The sequence below is a fragment of the Amblyraja radiata genome, chromosome 8 (genome assembly GCF_010909765.2).
Source record: "Amblyraja radiata isolate CabotCenter1 chromosome 8, sAmbRad1.1.pri, whole genome shotgun sequence".
In the NCBI taxonomy this organism is placed as follows: domain Eukaryota; kingdom Metazoa; phylum Chordata; class Chondrichthyes; order Rajiformes; family Rajidae; genus Amblyraja; species Amblyraja radiata.
The window spans coordinates 29,734,370-29,750,972 of record NC_045963.1 but is presented as its reverse complement, the minus strand read 5'-3'; the positions used below and the strand labels follow the sequence as shown (position 1 = coordinate 29,750,972).

At 44.5% G+C, this 16,603-nt stretch overlaps 1 protein-coding gene across 1 annotated transcript in view; it reads right to left on the bottom strand.

Moving 5' to 3' along the window:
* The window catches only part of alk (ALK receptor tyrosine kinase), a 288,715-nt gene that overhangs the window by 51,901 nt on the left and 220,211 nt on the right, over positions 1-16,603 (bottom strand). The window contains exons 12-13 of the mRNA XM_033025471.1: positions 14,254-14,440; positions 7,973-8,063 (exon numbers count right to left, since the gene is read on the bottom strand). Coding sequence (XP_032881362.1) covers positions 7,973-8,063; positions 14,254-14,440 — 278 coding nt within the window. The remainder of the gene's footprint in view (positions 1-7,972; positions 8,064-14,253; positions 14,441-16,603) is intronic.

Sequence of the window (16,603 nt, the reverse complement as noted above, 5' to 3'; positions counted from 1 at the left end):
CCGCAACGTTGATTACCCTGCGAGTCGGGTCGGGTAGGCTAGGTTCCGGTTACTACAAAATCAACTCAAACACAGCTTATGAGCCATTTAAAAAGAAATGATTTAAAAAACATTAAAAAAGACAATTACCAAAGTCAAATTTTATTCTTGACAAGAATTAACAGAAGTATGAACTGACAGAATTATGAATCTAACCCTATATCACACACACAAACTGTTCCCCCGCAACGTTGATTACACTGCGAGTCGGGTCGGGTCGGGTAGGTTCCGGTTACTAAAATGGGTGAGGAAAAATGCCGAGGATCCCCTCCATAGCGTACTACATGTCAGCCCATTGCATTTCGCAGGAGTAGCCTATCTTGCTCCGCTATAGGATCTTTGTCCTTAACTGTATCCATCTTGTCGCGCCTCCACCACTTTTCCAGCTTTTTTCCCCTACTACAATCAGTCTGAAGAAGGGTCCCAATCTGAAATGCTGCCTGTCCATGTTCTCCAGAGATATAAAGGTTTTAGTGTGAATAGGCCACTCCTAAATCTTTTGATGCAATCTTCACATCTTCTTTCATGGATAATCTTCCCATTATCCACGAAAGACTCTGATTTTTCCTCAATGATAATCTTTTCACACTGCAATAATTTTCCCCATGTGATCTACTCTCTTCCTCTTTCAGCCTCCCGTCCTTTGACTCTATCTACCACGGCGGCACAGTGGTGCAGCGGTAGAGTTGATGCCTTACAGCAAATGCAGCGCCAGAGACCTGGGTTCGATCCTGACTACGGGTGCTGTCTGTACGGAGTTTGTACGTTCTCCCCGTGACCTGCGTGGGTTTTCTCCGAGATCTTTCGGTTTCCTCCAACACTCCAAAGACGTACAGGTTTGCAGGTTAATTGGCTTGGTAAATGTAAAAATTGTCCCTAGTGGGTATAGGATAGTGTTAATGTGCAGGGATCGCTGGTCGGCAAGGACCCGGTGGGCCAAAAGGGCCTGTTTCCGCGCTGTATCTCTAAACTAAACTAAACTAAACTAAACTAAACTAAACTAAACTAAACTAAACTAAACTAAACTAAACTAAACTAAACTAAACTAAACTTCAGCAAGGCCACCAGCATAATCAAGTACCAGTCACGCCCCAGTTCTTCTCCCATCAGGCAAGAAGTTTGAAAACACACATCTCCAGATTCAGGGACAGTTTATTCCCAGCTGTTTTCAGGCAACTGAACACTCCTCTCATCAGCTAGTGTGCAGTCCTGACCTCTCATCTATCTCATAGATGAGACCTATGACCTAATCTTGGGCGCAAACGTGGCGCGGACGGAGGAATTGGGAGTAGGGTCTTTGCAGGAGGCAGGGTGGGAAGAAGTGTAGTCTACATAGTAGTCTACAGAGTTGTGGGAGTCAGTAGTTTTCTAACAGACGTTAGTCGATCGTCTATCTCCTGTGAAGGAGATAGTGAGTTCTTAGAAAGGGGAGCGAGATGTCGGAGATGGTCCAAGTGAAATTGGTAGTGAAATTGGTAGTGAAGTTAATGAAGTCCCTGAGTTCTGCATGGGTGCAGAAGGTAGCCCCAATGGAGGCCAAACACAAATTGGAGGAACAGCACCTCATATTTTGCTTGGGCAGCTAAACAACCATCAGTATGATTTTTGATTTCTCTAACTTCACGTAACCCTTGCATCTCTTCTCTCTCCGTTCCGCACCCACCCACATACTAGCTTCGCTGTCATTCTGTTCAGTTTCACTGTCTGTATAACTCGATATCACCTTGCCCAAAACCAACAATGGGCCATTGTGGGCTCCACCTTTGCTTGATCATCATTACTTTCTATATAGCTTTTGTTCATTTGTTCTATATCTCTCTATATCACCGTCTATATCTCATTTTTTCTCTTTCCCCTGACTCAGTCTGAAGAAGGGTCTTAACCTGAAACGTCACCTATTCCTTTTCTCTAGAGATGCTACCTGACCTACTGTGTTCCTCAAGCTATTTGTGTCTATCTTTGGTTTAAACCAGTATCTGCAGTTTATTTTTTACACATTTTGTCTAAACAAAACTAAACTAAACTAAAACTAAACCAATCTAAGCTAAACTTTCTGTGCCTCTTAACCTTTCCTATTCCCAACCCCTTATTCTGTCCCCAATAACCTTGTGGAGGTCTCAAGCAGATATTATCAGTGCTTTGTGTGGGAAACTGACATAAAGTGTAAGTATACCAAGGGGATCAGTTGTAAGTTGTGGCATACTTTTGTGTCACACTTGAGCAGAAGCATGCGTGGTAAGAACTAAAAGAATTGTAGCTCGTTGGAACGGCATAGAGTCAGCATTTGGAACTGTTTCATAATGGACACACACTGTGTGATAATTACATAAGCCATCTGGTAAACACAGTGTTATGTGTTTTACAATGACTGCTTCTTTAAGATGAGTTTGCTCTTCCTGCATCACTCTGCAGCCGAGGAGGGAGGCTTTCAACTGCCAAGTATAACTTTGTGGAGCAAAGGACAAAGGGATGCTTTACAGCGCCAGAGTTCTGGGTTCTATTCTGACTACTGGTGCTGTCTGTACGGAGTTTGTCCGTTCCCCCTGTGACCACGTGGGTTTTCTCCAGGTGCTCCGGTTTCCTCCCACACTCCAAAGACGTATAGGTTTGTAGGTTAATTGGCTTCGGTAAAACTGTAAAATATTGCCCCTAGAGTGGAGGATGGTGCAAGTGTAGGGGTGATCGCTGGTCAGTGCGGACTCGGTAGGCTGAAGGGACGTTTTCTGCGCTGCATCTCCAAAGTTCAATTCAGTTTAGTTTATTGTCACGTGTACTAAGGTACAGTGAAAAGTCTAAAACATGAAGTGCTGGAGGAACCCAGCGGGTCAGGCAGCATCTGTGGTGGCCAGGTATTTTCTTGCTGCGTTTATAGAGAACAAACAAACCCGCTGTCCGACCTTCGGACTTTCTCTTACTGCTGACACCAACACACCTCCTTCTCATGGCCGATCATCGGTTCATGAGTTGGATGAGGTGCTGGAATTTGCGTGCAGCAGAACACAAAGCCCAGCCAACGGGCCAGATGAGGGGTTTCAGTGCGGGCTGTGCAACGTCGCACGCAGAGTCCGGCACCCGGGCCAAAACTCCTCAGCTGGCCCGCCGGCTGGGCTTTGTGTGCAGTCCAGCATCATCATTCACCCAGCCATGGCCGTGTCAGTCATCGAATTGCCGTCACAAATTTTAACCTTTTGTCCCTTATTTGGGAGTGAGAAAGTTGGCAACCCTAGGCACCATGGCACTGCCTATTGTCTAATTATTACTCCAGGGCACCACTGCCAAGGTTGTCACCCCAGATGGTGAGAGCAAAGTGTTCGAGATCCTTGCGGGGTCTTACAGGGAGACACGCTGGCACCCTTTCACTTCGCCATTGTCCTTGATTATGTCATGAGGCAGGCGCTCAAGGAACATGAGGACCTCGGCTTTACAATCACCCCAAGGCGTTCGAGAAGAATCGGGCCAGTCAACTTGTCAGACCTCGACTTCGCTGATGACATCGTCCTGCTGTCAGACCAGATTAGGGAGGCACAGGAGCTGCTCGGCAGGGTCGTGACGGAGTGCGAGAAAGTGAGCCTCCACCTCAATGTACATGGTGTACAACGTTGGTGACCGTGAGCCACTCAAGACCAGTGGCGGTACATCTCTCAAGACAGTGGAGGTCGTCAAGTACCAGGGAGCGAGGATGCAGAGCTCGGAGAATGACATCAGGTCCAGAAAGTGCTCGCAGGGAAAGCCCTCAATACTATGGGGAAAATGTGGTCGTCTCGGATGTCTAAGGGTCTCAAACAGAGATTCTTCCATGCAACTGTAGAGACCATATTATTGTACGGGTGTGAGGCATGGACTCTCCAAGTCTCTCGATGGTACCTACACCCGAATGCTCAGAAAAGTTCAAAATGTCAGTTGGAGGGACCACATCACCAACACCCTGCTCTATGGGGAGAATCCACCTCTGACCGAGAAGATCAGGTGGAGAAGGATGAGGCTCGCTGGTCACTGCCACCGCCACCCAGAAATGCCAGCAACAAGGTTGTGCTGTGGGAACCCATCCATGGAAGACATGACCCGGGACGGCCAATCAAGACGATGCTGAAGACATTGATTGAAGACGCATGTGTAGAGACAAAAGAGGAGCTTGCCAGCTGCATGGAGGACGGAGATGTGTTGTGCGTCCGTCACCGTGCCCGTCGGAAATCGGCACCACTGCGTCGCTAATGTTTTCAACGATGATGAATGAATGACTTCAGAGGGCATTAGGCAAATATAAAACATCACAAGAAACATTGAAAACAGTCCAGGAGATAGAAGGAACTGCAGTTTGGGCAGGGGATGGGGATGTTGATTCTGACATGTGAAATCTAACATACGTAAAGGTTCATGGAACGTAAGTTTGGGAGTGCCAGTATATGAAAGTCAAGAGGCAGGGAGGAGAGAGCAGGAGAGTTGGGTTGTGCCCGGAATTGGGTTAGCCTTGATCTTATTGAATGGGGAACAGACTTGAAGGGTTCAAAGTGCTGGTGCAACTCAGCAGGTCAGGCAGCATCTCTGGAGAACATGGATAGGTGACGTTTTGGGTCGAGATGATTAGGACCAAAGATTATAGCAACTAGCACAGAGGTCCTGTGATCTTTATCAGTATTCACATTGTAAAAATGTGCAGCGGATAGTAATCAATACGGGAGTGAACATACTTATCAAATTGTATTCCCAGCGGGAACCCCTTAAACCAAGCATGAATTCTGCCGCATTGTTTACTTCCTGTTATGTAGTGCGTGAGAAGAAAAGATCAATAATTGTTACTGCTTGGACCAACTATTGATGGTAAGTCAAAAGTGTAGGTTTAGTTGAGTTTTTTAATTTAGTTCAGAGATACAGCTTGGAAACAGGCCATTCGGCCCACTGAGTCAACGTCGACCAGCGATTCCCACACACTAACACCATGTTACACACACTAGAGACAATTATGTCAATTAACCTCACAAACCTGTACATCCTTGGAGTGTGGGAGGTCATGAGGAGAATGCACAAACTCTGTACAGACGGCACCTGTGGTCAGGTTCAAACACAGGTCTCTGGTGCTGTAAGGCAGCAACTCTACCGCTGCGCCACTGTGCCGCCTGGAGGCTGTGTACGCATTGATGGCTGGCAAATAATACAACCAGTTTTGCTTAGTTTATTGTTACGTGTACCGAGGTACAGTGAAAAGTGCTTTTTGTCGCGTGCTATCCAGTCAGCAAAAAGACCATACATGATTAATTCAAGCCGTTCACAGTGTACAGATACAGGATAAAGGGCAGAGCGTTTAGTGAAGGAATACTGCTGTTGAAATAAAGATTTAAAAGAGTGGAATGATTGTAATGTGTGATAGCAGATTCACCTAGGTCATAAGGTCATAAGGAATAGGAGTAGAATTAGGCCATTCGGCCCATCAAGTTTACTCCACCATTCAATCATGGCTGATCTATCTCTCCCTCCTAACCCCATTCTCCTGTCTTCTCCCCATAACCTCTGACACCTGTACTAATCAAGAATCTATCTATCTCTGCCTTAAAAATATCCACTGGCAGCCTCCACAGCCTTCTGCGGCAAAGAATTCCATAGATTCACCACCCGCTGACTAAAGACATTTCTCCTCATCTCCTTTCTAAAAGAACATCCTTTATTTCTGAGGCTATAACTCTCCTAGTCCTAGACTCTCTCACTAGTGGAAGCACTTCAGAGACCAGCACGGAAAGAGTCGCCTGGCCTCAGCGCCATCTTGAAGGTCGATAAAGCACACACAAGTGATTTCAAGATCTGATTTGCACATTTAATTTTTAAAAAGCACGCTGTTAATTTCTAATACAATTCCTAGACTATAACGTTCAACAGATCTAGAAGGCAATCTGCTAACAGTGACAAAATATCAGTGAAGTGAGAATAGCAAAGGCTATGTAAAATATAGCTGTCTGTTCGCAGACTAATTAACCCGCATATCGTCACAAAATTACCAGATAATTATGGTTAACGAAGGCCAATGAATTAAAGTAACTCATCCATCCAGAGCGCTCCCATCACTCCCTACTTAGCATCTTATTTTGCTTTGAATGATTGACTTCCTAAATGATTAAGTAACTGTTGTTGAAGAAGAGGAACATCTTCCCTCATGGACAAGAAACCATTCTTCTTCCAGTAATTTATAGACAACGCAAACAACACCAAGAGTCTGGGCTCACCGGGGAAAATGCATTCTTCTTCACTGCTCTATTATGGAACATTGGATAATAAAAAATTAACTTTTCTTAGAAATTAAATAATTTATCTGGTGAGCTTTTGTCCTGTCAATAAAGTCTGAGGAGGAATTTCTTTAGCCAGAGGGTGTTGGATCTGTTGAATTTATTGCCACAGATGGATATGGGGGCCAAGACATTGGGTATTTTTAAAGTGGAGAAAGTGGTTGAGAGGGAAAAGATAGATTAGCCATGATTGAATGACAGAGTAGATTTGATGGGCAGAATGGCCTAATTCTGTCCCCCCCCTACCCCCCCCCCCCCACAACTGCAATCAATCTGAAGAAGGGTCCCGACCCGAGACGTCGCCTATCCATGTCTTCCAAAGATGCTGCCTAACCCGCTGAGTTACTCCAGCACTTTGTGTCTTATTTGCGTAAGCCAGCATCTGCAGTTCCTCATGCCGACTAAACGGGAACGCTGTCTTTCCTAGCTGCGTCAGTTGGATTCAAATCGAGATTTCTGAAGTGACAGGGATGCTACAGTAACTCACCCAAAGCCAGAATGGGAAAGCACGTCCAACTACTGAACATAGAGTCATACAGTGTCGAAACAGGTCCTTCGACCCAACTTGCCCACGCCGACCAACATGTCTTATCTACACTAGTCCCACCTGCCTGCATTTGGCCCGTATCCCTCTGAACCTATCCTATCCGTCTACCTGTCTTAATGTTTCTTAAAAACATTGCAATAGTACCTGCCTCAACTACCTCCTCCGGCAGCTCATAGCTGTTAAGAACCCATACCACTGTTTCTGAGAACATCAGTGGAAATAAAAAGCATCGATCCTCGCAGCTGCCGGGTTGCAGTCTCCTACCGAACGAGAAGAAATCATGACATGTAAGGTTGCATCAATTGCGGCATTCATCTCCTCATGATGAGCCTTCAACACCATTTTCCACCATGTTTCACTCGTCATCATTTTCAGTGAAAGAAAACAGCACAGCAAAGCACAAGCAGTTAGTTCCTCGACTCCTTAGGGAAATTATTACTTAGTGGCGTTGTGTTGATATGAAAAATGTGCTTGGCAAACTCTTTCTGCTTGTGTCGGAGAGATCAGAAATCATGCCCAGTAACGTCACACACAGATGACATGATGGTGTGTTTCAACAAGAAAAATATAATGACATTTTCACAAAGATGTTGCCTCTTGACAAAAGATAAAGTGCAGCTCGATAGGAATGTAGCCCAAAAGCCTTTTAAAAAGCAATATGAACACTTTAAAACTTTAAAAAAATAACATGATTGTAATGAAGAGGCGAGGATCTGCTGATGCTTGAATCTTGAGCAAAACACAAAGTGCTGGAGTAGCTCAGACTTCACTACGATGAAGGGCCCCAACCGATAACATTGCCTATCCATGTCCTCCAGAACTTGATCTTGCACTAAACGTTATTCACTATATTCCCTTTATCATGTACACTGTACACTGTGGATGACTCGATTGTAATCGTGTATTGTCTTTCTGCTGGCTGGTTAGCACGCAACATAAAGCTTTTCACTGTACCTCGGTACACGTGACAATAAACTAAACTCAGATGCAGCCTGACCCGCTGAGTCACTTCAGCACTTTGTGTTTTGATGAACATACTGAAGGCTGAATTACAACAGTTTCATGAATTACTACATGATCAAACTGATTAAAGATACTGGCACACGTTTCTCACCTTGATAGCAACCTGCAACGGGCTGGGTTCACCAGGAACACCTGTCACTTGGCCTTCATATACCTCGCCAAAGGCTCCATGGCCAAGACCACTGTGAAGTAAATCATTGTGTCAGCGCTCATTTGTCCAAATCAATAATGCAACAATTACACAGAAGTTGTACTTCTCAAATATGCTCAAGGTGGCTGTAATTTCCCCCCCATTGCAATGAGGCTATCAAGAGGGCAGCACGGTAGCGCAGCTGGTAGAGCCGCTACCTCACAGCGTTGGAGACCCGAGTTTGACCTTGACCTCGGGTGCAGTCTGTGTGGAGTTAGCACGTTCTCCCTGTGATTGCGTGGGTTTCCCGTAGCGTGTTGGAAGTGGATGAGATGGGATAACAGGGAACTTGTGTGAATGGGTAGATGCAAAATGCTGGGGTAACTCAGGTCAGGCAGCATCTCTGGAGAAAATGAATAGGTGATGTTTGGGGTTAGAATCCTTCTTCACCAATGTGAATGGATGACAAATGGTCAACGTGGACTCGGTAGGTCAAAGGGCTTGTTTCCATGCTGTGTCTTTAAACTATTCTCCAAATAAGTGATTTAAAATTATAAATGGAATCACATGATTGAAACATTAGAAACCTTCTACATGAACAAATCAATTACTATTTTTAAAGCATGTTTGCATTAAAATGTCACAAATTTTACAGTAAAATGAAAATACTTCATTTTGAATGGAATAGCTTGACAGATTTGATCTGGCTTTGCGTAGCTGCACATATATATATTTAGGACCAATTCCCCTGAATTCATATATTTAATTTAAATTATTTGATTGCTCAATTCTTGGCATTAAGTTTCTAATTTGCTACACAATTTACATTTCTCGATTTAGATGACTACATAATTAAAATAATTTATGAAGGAAATGGTTTAACTATTAGAGTTGGATGTAAATGATACACCTGACAAATATTATCCACGCAGGAAATGTAATTATTAATTTTAATCTAATAATTTGCCTTGGATACATCTATAAATGCTGACAAATACCAAGGCTTATAGCTGTAGAATGTTTAAAGGGAGAAGCTAAAAGGTTGGAGTGGCAATGTCTTTGTCAGAGACAGAGCAACCACAAGGTCACCAACTATGTTTCTCTCCACTTCCACACTAGAATCATCATTAAATCTGTTTAAGGACCTGCACAAAGGTTCACACATACGGTGGGTGAGTATCATATCATATCATATCTCTATAATTATAAAACTCTGATCTTGGATGGATGTGTGTGGATGTGTGTGTGTATAATCACATCTGCTCGAATAAACGACGCTCTAACGGTAACAATTTTACATATTCCGGTAGAGATTTATCCCGCGAACTCCGAAATCTTCTTACCTGAAAAATTCCCATTTGGTCTAGTAACTATTAATACTCTGATCTTGGATGTGTATTTATTTGTGTGTGTATGTGTGTGTGTTTGTTCATGTGTAATCACATCTTCTTGAAAAAACGACGTGCTAACGGTAAAATGTTTACAAATTCCGGTAGAGATTTTTTCCGTGCAGTCCAACATTGCCTTATCTGAAAAATTCATGCTGTATTTCTCGAGTTATTAATGAAAATGTTTAAAAATACTTTGAATTTAAAATGGTTTTTACTTTAAAATCATTCCTCAGAGCTTCCAACACACTTTGATACAAAGTTGCAAGACAGGAACACTGGCAGCAACACTCTGAACTTTTCAGCTCAATGGCATCTCACAGCAAGTGCACTGGACATTTGCAACAATGTTGCCTTCATAGCTCCTGGCAGGGCAGGAGGGGAGAGTCAATTGCAAAGATTATACCTCTAGTATCTTTGGTCAATTGGTATTGCAATTGGGGATTGATATATATTTTTCCAACTCCAGTGCTGGGGGAGGCTCACGAGCTATGATCTTTGCTGAGGAGTGCTCGAATCTTACCTTTGGCAATGGGTTGAGTTGGAGGACCACGCCTCCCATGGGGGCTACGGGTAGGGGACGGGTGCGTTGGGGGAGCAGACCCAACGGGTCTGCACTTGGTCTAGTATTATTATGAAATTGTTAAGGGATTGGATTGGCTAGATGCAGGAAGAATGTTCTCGATGTTGGGGGAGTCCAGAACCAGGTGTCACAGTTTTAGAATAAGGGGTAGGCCAATTAGGACTGCGATGAGGAAAAACTTTTTCACCCAGAGAGTTGTGAATCAGTGGAATTCTCTACCACAGAAGGCAGTGGAGGCCAATTCACTGGATGTTTTCAAGAGAGAGTTAGATCTATTTCTTAGGGCTAACGGAATCAAGGGATTATGGGGAGAAAGCAGGAACGGGATACTGATTTTGAATGAGCAGCCATGATCATATTGAATGGTGGAGCTGGCTTGAAGGGCCGAATGGCCTACTCCTGCACCTATTTTCTATGTTTCTATATTTATCAGTCTTCGCAGGTCATGTGATCAACTATATGAATAACTATAGTTTCTTGATTAGAGCTGGTTTCAAGGGTTATGGGGAGACGGCAGGAAAATGGGATTAGGAGGTAGAGTTCAGCAATGATTGAATGGTGGAGTAGACTCTATGGGCCGAATGGCCTAATTCTACTGCTATAACGTGAACTATACAGGCGGGTACTCTATAGGCAACTATACAGGAACTATATAGCCAGCACAATGGTAGAGACCCGGGTTCAATCCTGACCACGGGTGCTGTGTGTATGGAGTTTGTATGTTCTCCCTGTGGCCGTGTGGGTTTTCTCCAGGTGCCTTGGTTTCCTTCCACACTCCAAAGGCGTACAAGTTTGTAGATTAAATGGCTTTGGTAAAAAAATTGTAGAATTGTCTCTAGTGTGCAGGATAGTGCTAGTGTGCAGGTCGGCTGATTGATGCGGATTCCGTAGCCAGTCTACAACAGCCAGTCCTGTTAGTTCTGAGTTTAAAAACACATGATACAGAGGCAGAAGCAGAACACATGATATTGAGGTTGAATGTAACTCATAAAATGGCCTCAACACTGATTAATTTCTTGAGAGAAATCAGTGAGGAGAATGGTAAAATTGTCAAGTTGATCCATGAAGAAGTTGACACGAGATTGTAGATGTGGGTAAAAAAATAACAAATTGCTGGAGGAAAATGGACAGTGAAGGTTCCGACCCGAAACGTCACCTATTCCTTCTCTCCAGAGACGCTGCCTGACTCCCTGAGTTACTCCAGCAATTTGTGTCGATCTTCTGTGTCATAGAGCTATACAGCATGGAAACAGGTCCTTCAGCCCAACTTGTGCATGACGACCGTTGACATACCAGACTAGCTCCATTTGCCTGCATTTGGCCCATAGCCCTTTAAACCGTTCCTATCTATATATCTATCCAAATGTCTTTTGAAATTTGTAATAGTACCCGCTTCTATAGCTTTCTGTGGCAGCTGATTCCAGATATGGACTGCAGTCTGCCATTCAATAAGGTCAAGGCTAGTTCATTTACCAAAGATTTACTGGTTTCTGATTGAAAAAAAATAGGTTGGGATCAATTAATCAATTATCAACAGCCTATTTTGTGACTGACCTCAGCTCTAGACCTGAAACATCAACTCCGCATCTCCCCTGTCAAGCTCCATAAGAACTCTGTACATTTATCTCCATTTCAATGAGATAACCTCTCATACCTCTGAACTCAAGAGACAATAAGCACAGGCTGCTCACGCAACAAACCTGCCGGTATCAATCTTGCAAACCTTTTCTGTATTCGCTCAATTGTAAGGATAGCTTTTGTTGTAAGAGTTTGCTGTTTTCAACAAAGGATGTTCTTTTAGGAGCTCTTCCTCTGCCTCATGCCATTGTAAGCAGCAACAATAAAGTGTCTGCACACTCAACAGTTACAGGCAAATATCATATTCTTGTAAATTAGTGCAGAATGGGCAGGATTAATGATCAGACAATGCTCTGATTAAAAGGATGAGAATATAACTCAGAGACACCCAGTTAACAAAATGAACAGATAATCTCTATGAAATATTGTGTTCAGTTCTGGGCAACGTGTCATAGGAAAGATGTTATCAAGCTGGAAAGGGTGCGGAGATTTGCGAGCATGTTGCCAGGACTCAGGGGAGTGAGCTATAGGGGGAATTTGAGCAGGCTAGGACTCTATTCTTGGAGAGCAGGAGGATGTGGGGTACACAAGATCATGAGATAAAAAGATTGGGTAAACACACAGTCTCATGCCCAGAGTAGGGGAATTGAGAACCAGAGGACATACTGTAGGTTTAAGTTGAGGGGGGAAAGATTTAATAGGAACCTGAGGGGTAACCTTTTTCACCCAAAGGGTGGTGCATGTATGGAACCTGCTACCAGAGGAGGTAGTTCAGGTAGTTAAGGCAGGTAAATCGCAACATTTAAAAAGCATTTACACAGGTACATGGATAGCATAGGTAAAGAAGGATATGGGCCAAATGCAGGCTGGTGGGATTAGTGTTAATTGGACATGTTGGTCAGTGTGGGCAAGTTGGGCCAAAGGGCCTGTCTCCACGCTGTATGACTATGACTCAATCACTCTATCTACTGGGATCTAAGTTTCAGAATCAAATAGGATTTTAGCAGAAGATGATTAGATAATTAAATGTTAAGATAATAACATAAGATGCATATAATTGATTTAACCTTCATCCTCTCATCACTGGGCACATGCCAGCCACCATGAATGGATCCATTCCCTTGCTATTTATCCATTTGTCTATTTTTGAACATCTATTATGAATATTAATCGGGCTTTGCTTTTTCCGAGTTATTATGAATATGAGATTCACTCCTGTTTTAGATGCTAAAATGGTCTAAATATCTACTGTGTGAAACAAAAGTTTTAAGTTAGCCCTTTTACTCTTCCATTGAACTTAAAATTTATGACATTGAACTAAAATTATGAGAGGCATGGATTGGGTAGAGAGTCAAAACCTTTTTCCAAGTGTGGAATGGTCCTGACCTACCATCTACTCATTGGATACCCTCAGACTATCTTTAATTGGACTTTACTAGACTTGCATTGAACATTATTCCGCTTTATCTTCTATCTACACACTGTGGGCACCGAAGATAGACACAAAATGCTGGAGTAACTCAGCGGGACATGCAGCATCTCTGGATAGAAGAAATGGGTGATGTTTCGGGTTGAGACTCTTCTTCAGACTGAGAGGAGAAGGAGACAGGGATCAGGAAGGGTAAGGTGTGAAAACATGACATCAATGAGGATGAAGGAAAATGTAGAATAGATCATTGTTATTAGCAAGGAGAAGTTGACAACGAAGCAAACAGAGATAAAATTGAATCAGGGGGACAGCCAGACTTGTCTGAGAACTAGGAAAAGGGAGAGAAAGGGAAAGCAAGGGTTACTTGAGTTAGAGGTCAATATCCATACCGCTGGGGTGTAAACCGCCCAAGTAACTAAACTAAACTAAACTAAATTAAATTAAACTAAATGATAGAATGCTTAGTATTTATTCTTTCCTACAGAAAAATATGGTGGCCCAAGCTCATATTAGCTTTCCACCTGATCTTCCCAACCAACAATGGGCCTGGATAAAGTGCATGTGGAGAGGATGTTTCCACTTGTTGGAGAGTCGAGGGCCATATGCTCAGATTAAAAGGACGTACCATTAGAAAGGTGATGAGGAGGAATTTCTTTAGTCATAGGGTGGTGAATCTGTGGAATTCATTGCCACAGAGGCTGTGGAGGCCAAGTCAATGGATATTTTTAAGGTGGAGATTGACAGATTAACGAATAATATGGGTATCAGGGTTTATGGGGAGAAGGCAGGAAAAAAGGGTTGAGTGGGAATGATAGATCAGCTGTGATTGTATGTCAGAGTGGACATGATGGGCCAAATGGTCTAATTCTGCTCCTATAACTTATGAACTTATGATGGGTTCCACCCTTCCTTGGTCATCTCTTACCGGCCCTGATTTGTTCTGGCCTTTTCCTACATCCAGTTCCCTCCTCACTACTTTCAATCTGAAGAAGGGTCCCAACCCGAAACGTCTCCTATCCTTTTTCTCCAGAGACGCTGCCTGACCCGCTGAGTTACTCTGATACCTTGTGTCTATCTTCACTATAAACCAGCATCTGCATTTCCTTCCCACACATACAGCATTTTGGTTGTGCAGTTCTTTTTCGTACTAAAGGAAACAAAGCATGAGGTAAATCTCTGGATACTGCTTTTTATTTCCTTCCACTCTTCAGGCAATGCCATGAAAATAACACATTTTATGGCTTCCAATCATGCTTTCACTCACCGTATGAGGACTATGCTTTTCCGAGGAACCTCTTTGAGATCGCTGATGGAGGCTGTTTTCCCAGCGAAGCAGTAGTTGGGGTTGTAGTCGGTCATTATGGTGGAAGTTCGTAGCTTGCTGAGCTTGTAATCGGGACTCTGCAGTTCCATCTGCATGGCTTGCAGCTCTTGGTGTTTGAGTCGATACACTGCCAGAAACATTTTTAATAACATACTAGACTAAGTGGGACCCGTTGGGTCCTAGTCAAATGGGAGGCCTGGTCCCCCAACGCAATCCATTCCCCAATGCAATATTCCACCACTCATCTGTTCCCTCAATGCAATCCGTTCCCCCAACGCAATATTCCACCACTCACCCAGTGGGGGGAGGTGTGTTTGTGTGGGTGTGTGTGTATGGGGGGTGTGTTTATGTGTCGGTGGGGGGTGTGTGGGAGGGTGGGTGTGTGGGAAGGTGGGTGTGTGGGCAGGAGGCTTGTGGGGGGGAGGGGTGTGTGGGCGGGGGGAGGGGGGGTTGTGTGGGCGAAGAGGGGTATGTGGGTGGGGGAGGTGGGGGTGAGGCATGTGAGCTCGGAGAAAAAACGGGGGACGAGCCATGGGGAGAGGGGGGGGGCATCACGGGGGAGGGGGGAGGAGTCAGCGAGGGGGACCAGAGGGGTAGTGGGGATGGGGACTCACAGTGGGCTCTGGTTGTTCTCCTGTGCCGGGATCAGAGTCTCCGCTTTCCGTTTGGTGACATCTCCGACTCCGGGCTGGGCTGGGTCTCCGACTCTGGGCTGCTTGGGGCTGGGCTGCTTGGGGCTGTGCTGCTTGGGGCTGGGCTGCTTGGAGCTGGGCTGCTTGGGGCTGTGCTGCTTGGGGCTGTGCTGCTTGGGGCTGGGCTGCTTGGGGCTGGGCTGCTTGGGGCTGGGCTGCTTGGGGCTGGGCTGCTTGGGGCTGGGCTGGGCTGCTACGGGTCCCTCTGATAGTCCGGTTGGAAACCTCCGCCGGCCATCCTCAGCTCCAGTAAAGACGCAATGGCGCGGGAAGGGGTGGACCGTCCCGGGGAGTGACAGGGGAAGAGACTAATCTGCGCGACGCTGACTGGCAGGTGAAGAGACGATCTGCACATGCGTGTTTTTTAAAGATTTTTAAACCTCGCTAACGTTTACAACATTCAACCGATCGGAACAAAACATGGTGCACTCGCAGCACCTGAGAACAGTGAGTGAACTGGCTAACAATCGTAGCGCTATCGCAAACCGTTTTTACGCAAATAGAAAGACCACCGAACCGGAAGATAACAAGATCAGAGTTTTAGTTACATATAGAAGATTAATGGCCAGCTATCACATGTATGGAAGGAAGCGTCAGCTATCATGAAGCGAACAGGTAACTCACTCAAGTTAAGTCGAGTTTATTGTTATATATTGTTAGGACGGCACAGTGGCACATTGGTAGAGTTGCTGCCTTACAGCGCCAGAGACCCGGGTTTGATCCTGACTACGAGTGCTGTCTATAAGGAGTTTGCATGTTTTCCCTGTGTTATCTCCGGGATCTCCGGTTTCCTCCCACACTCCATAGACGAACAGGTTTGTAGGTTAATTGGCTTCTGTAAAACTTCGCTTTAATGTATAGGGAGTGGATGCCGAAGTGGAATATTGTAAAAATAGTGTGAAGGGGATATAAATAGTTGGCTTGGACTCGGACGTGAAGAGCTTGTTTCCATGCTGTATGTTTAAACTATACCAAACTAGTGCAAGATGTGGTCCGTAGTGTTCTGTTACAATGGTTGGATCAGGGTTTTAGTTTAGTTTAGAGATACAGCATGGAAACAGGCCCATCAGCCCACCGAGTCCATGCCGACCATCTATTACCCATTCACACTAGTTGTATGCAATCACATTTTCACATCCACTCCTGATACACTAAGGGGTATTTACATAGGCCAATTAACCTAAAGACTCATAAATCTTTGGGATGTGGGAGGAACCTGGAGCACCCGGAGGAATCCCACAAAGAGGTTAGACACAAAATGCTGGAGTAACTCAGCGGGTCAGCATCTTTGGAGAAAAGGAATAGGTGAAGTTTTGATTCAAGACCTTAATTCAGACTGGGCTCAATCTGAAGAAGGTTCTCGACCCGAAACGTTGTCCTATTCCCTTTCTCCAGAGACACGCTGAGTTACTCCAGCATTTTGTGTCTATCTTCAGTTTAAACCAGCATCTGCAGTTGCTTCCTACCACATAAAGAGGTGTAGTTTAGTTAGTAACAGAAAAAACATTAGGTTTGCAAGAACTGGATAGAGAGCATGTTTTAGGAAGGAACTGCAGATGCTGGTTTAAACCAAAGATAGACGGGTCGAGACCCTGTAG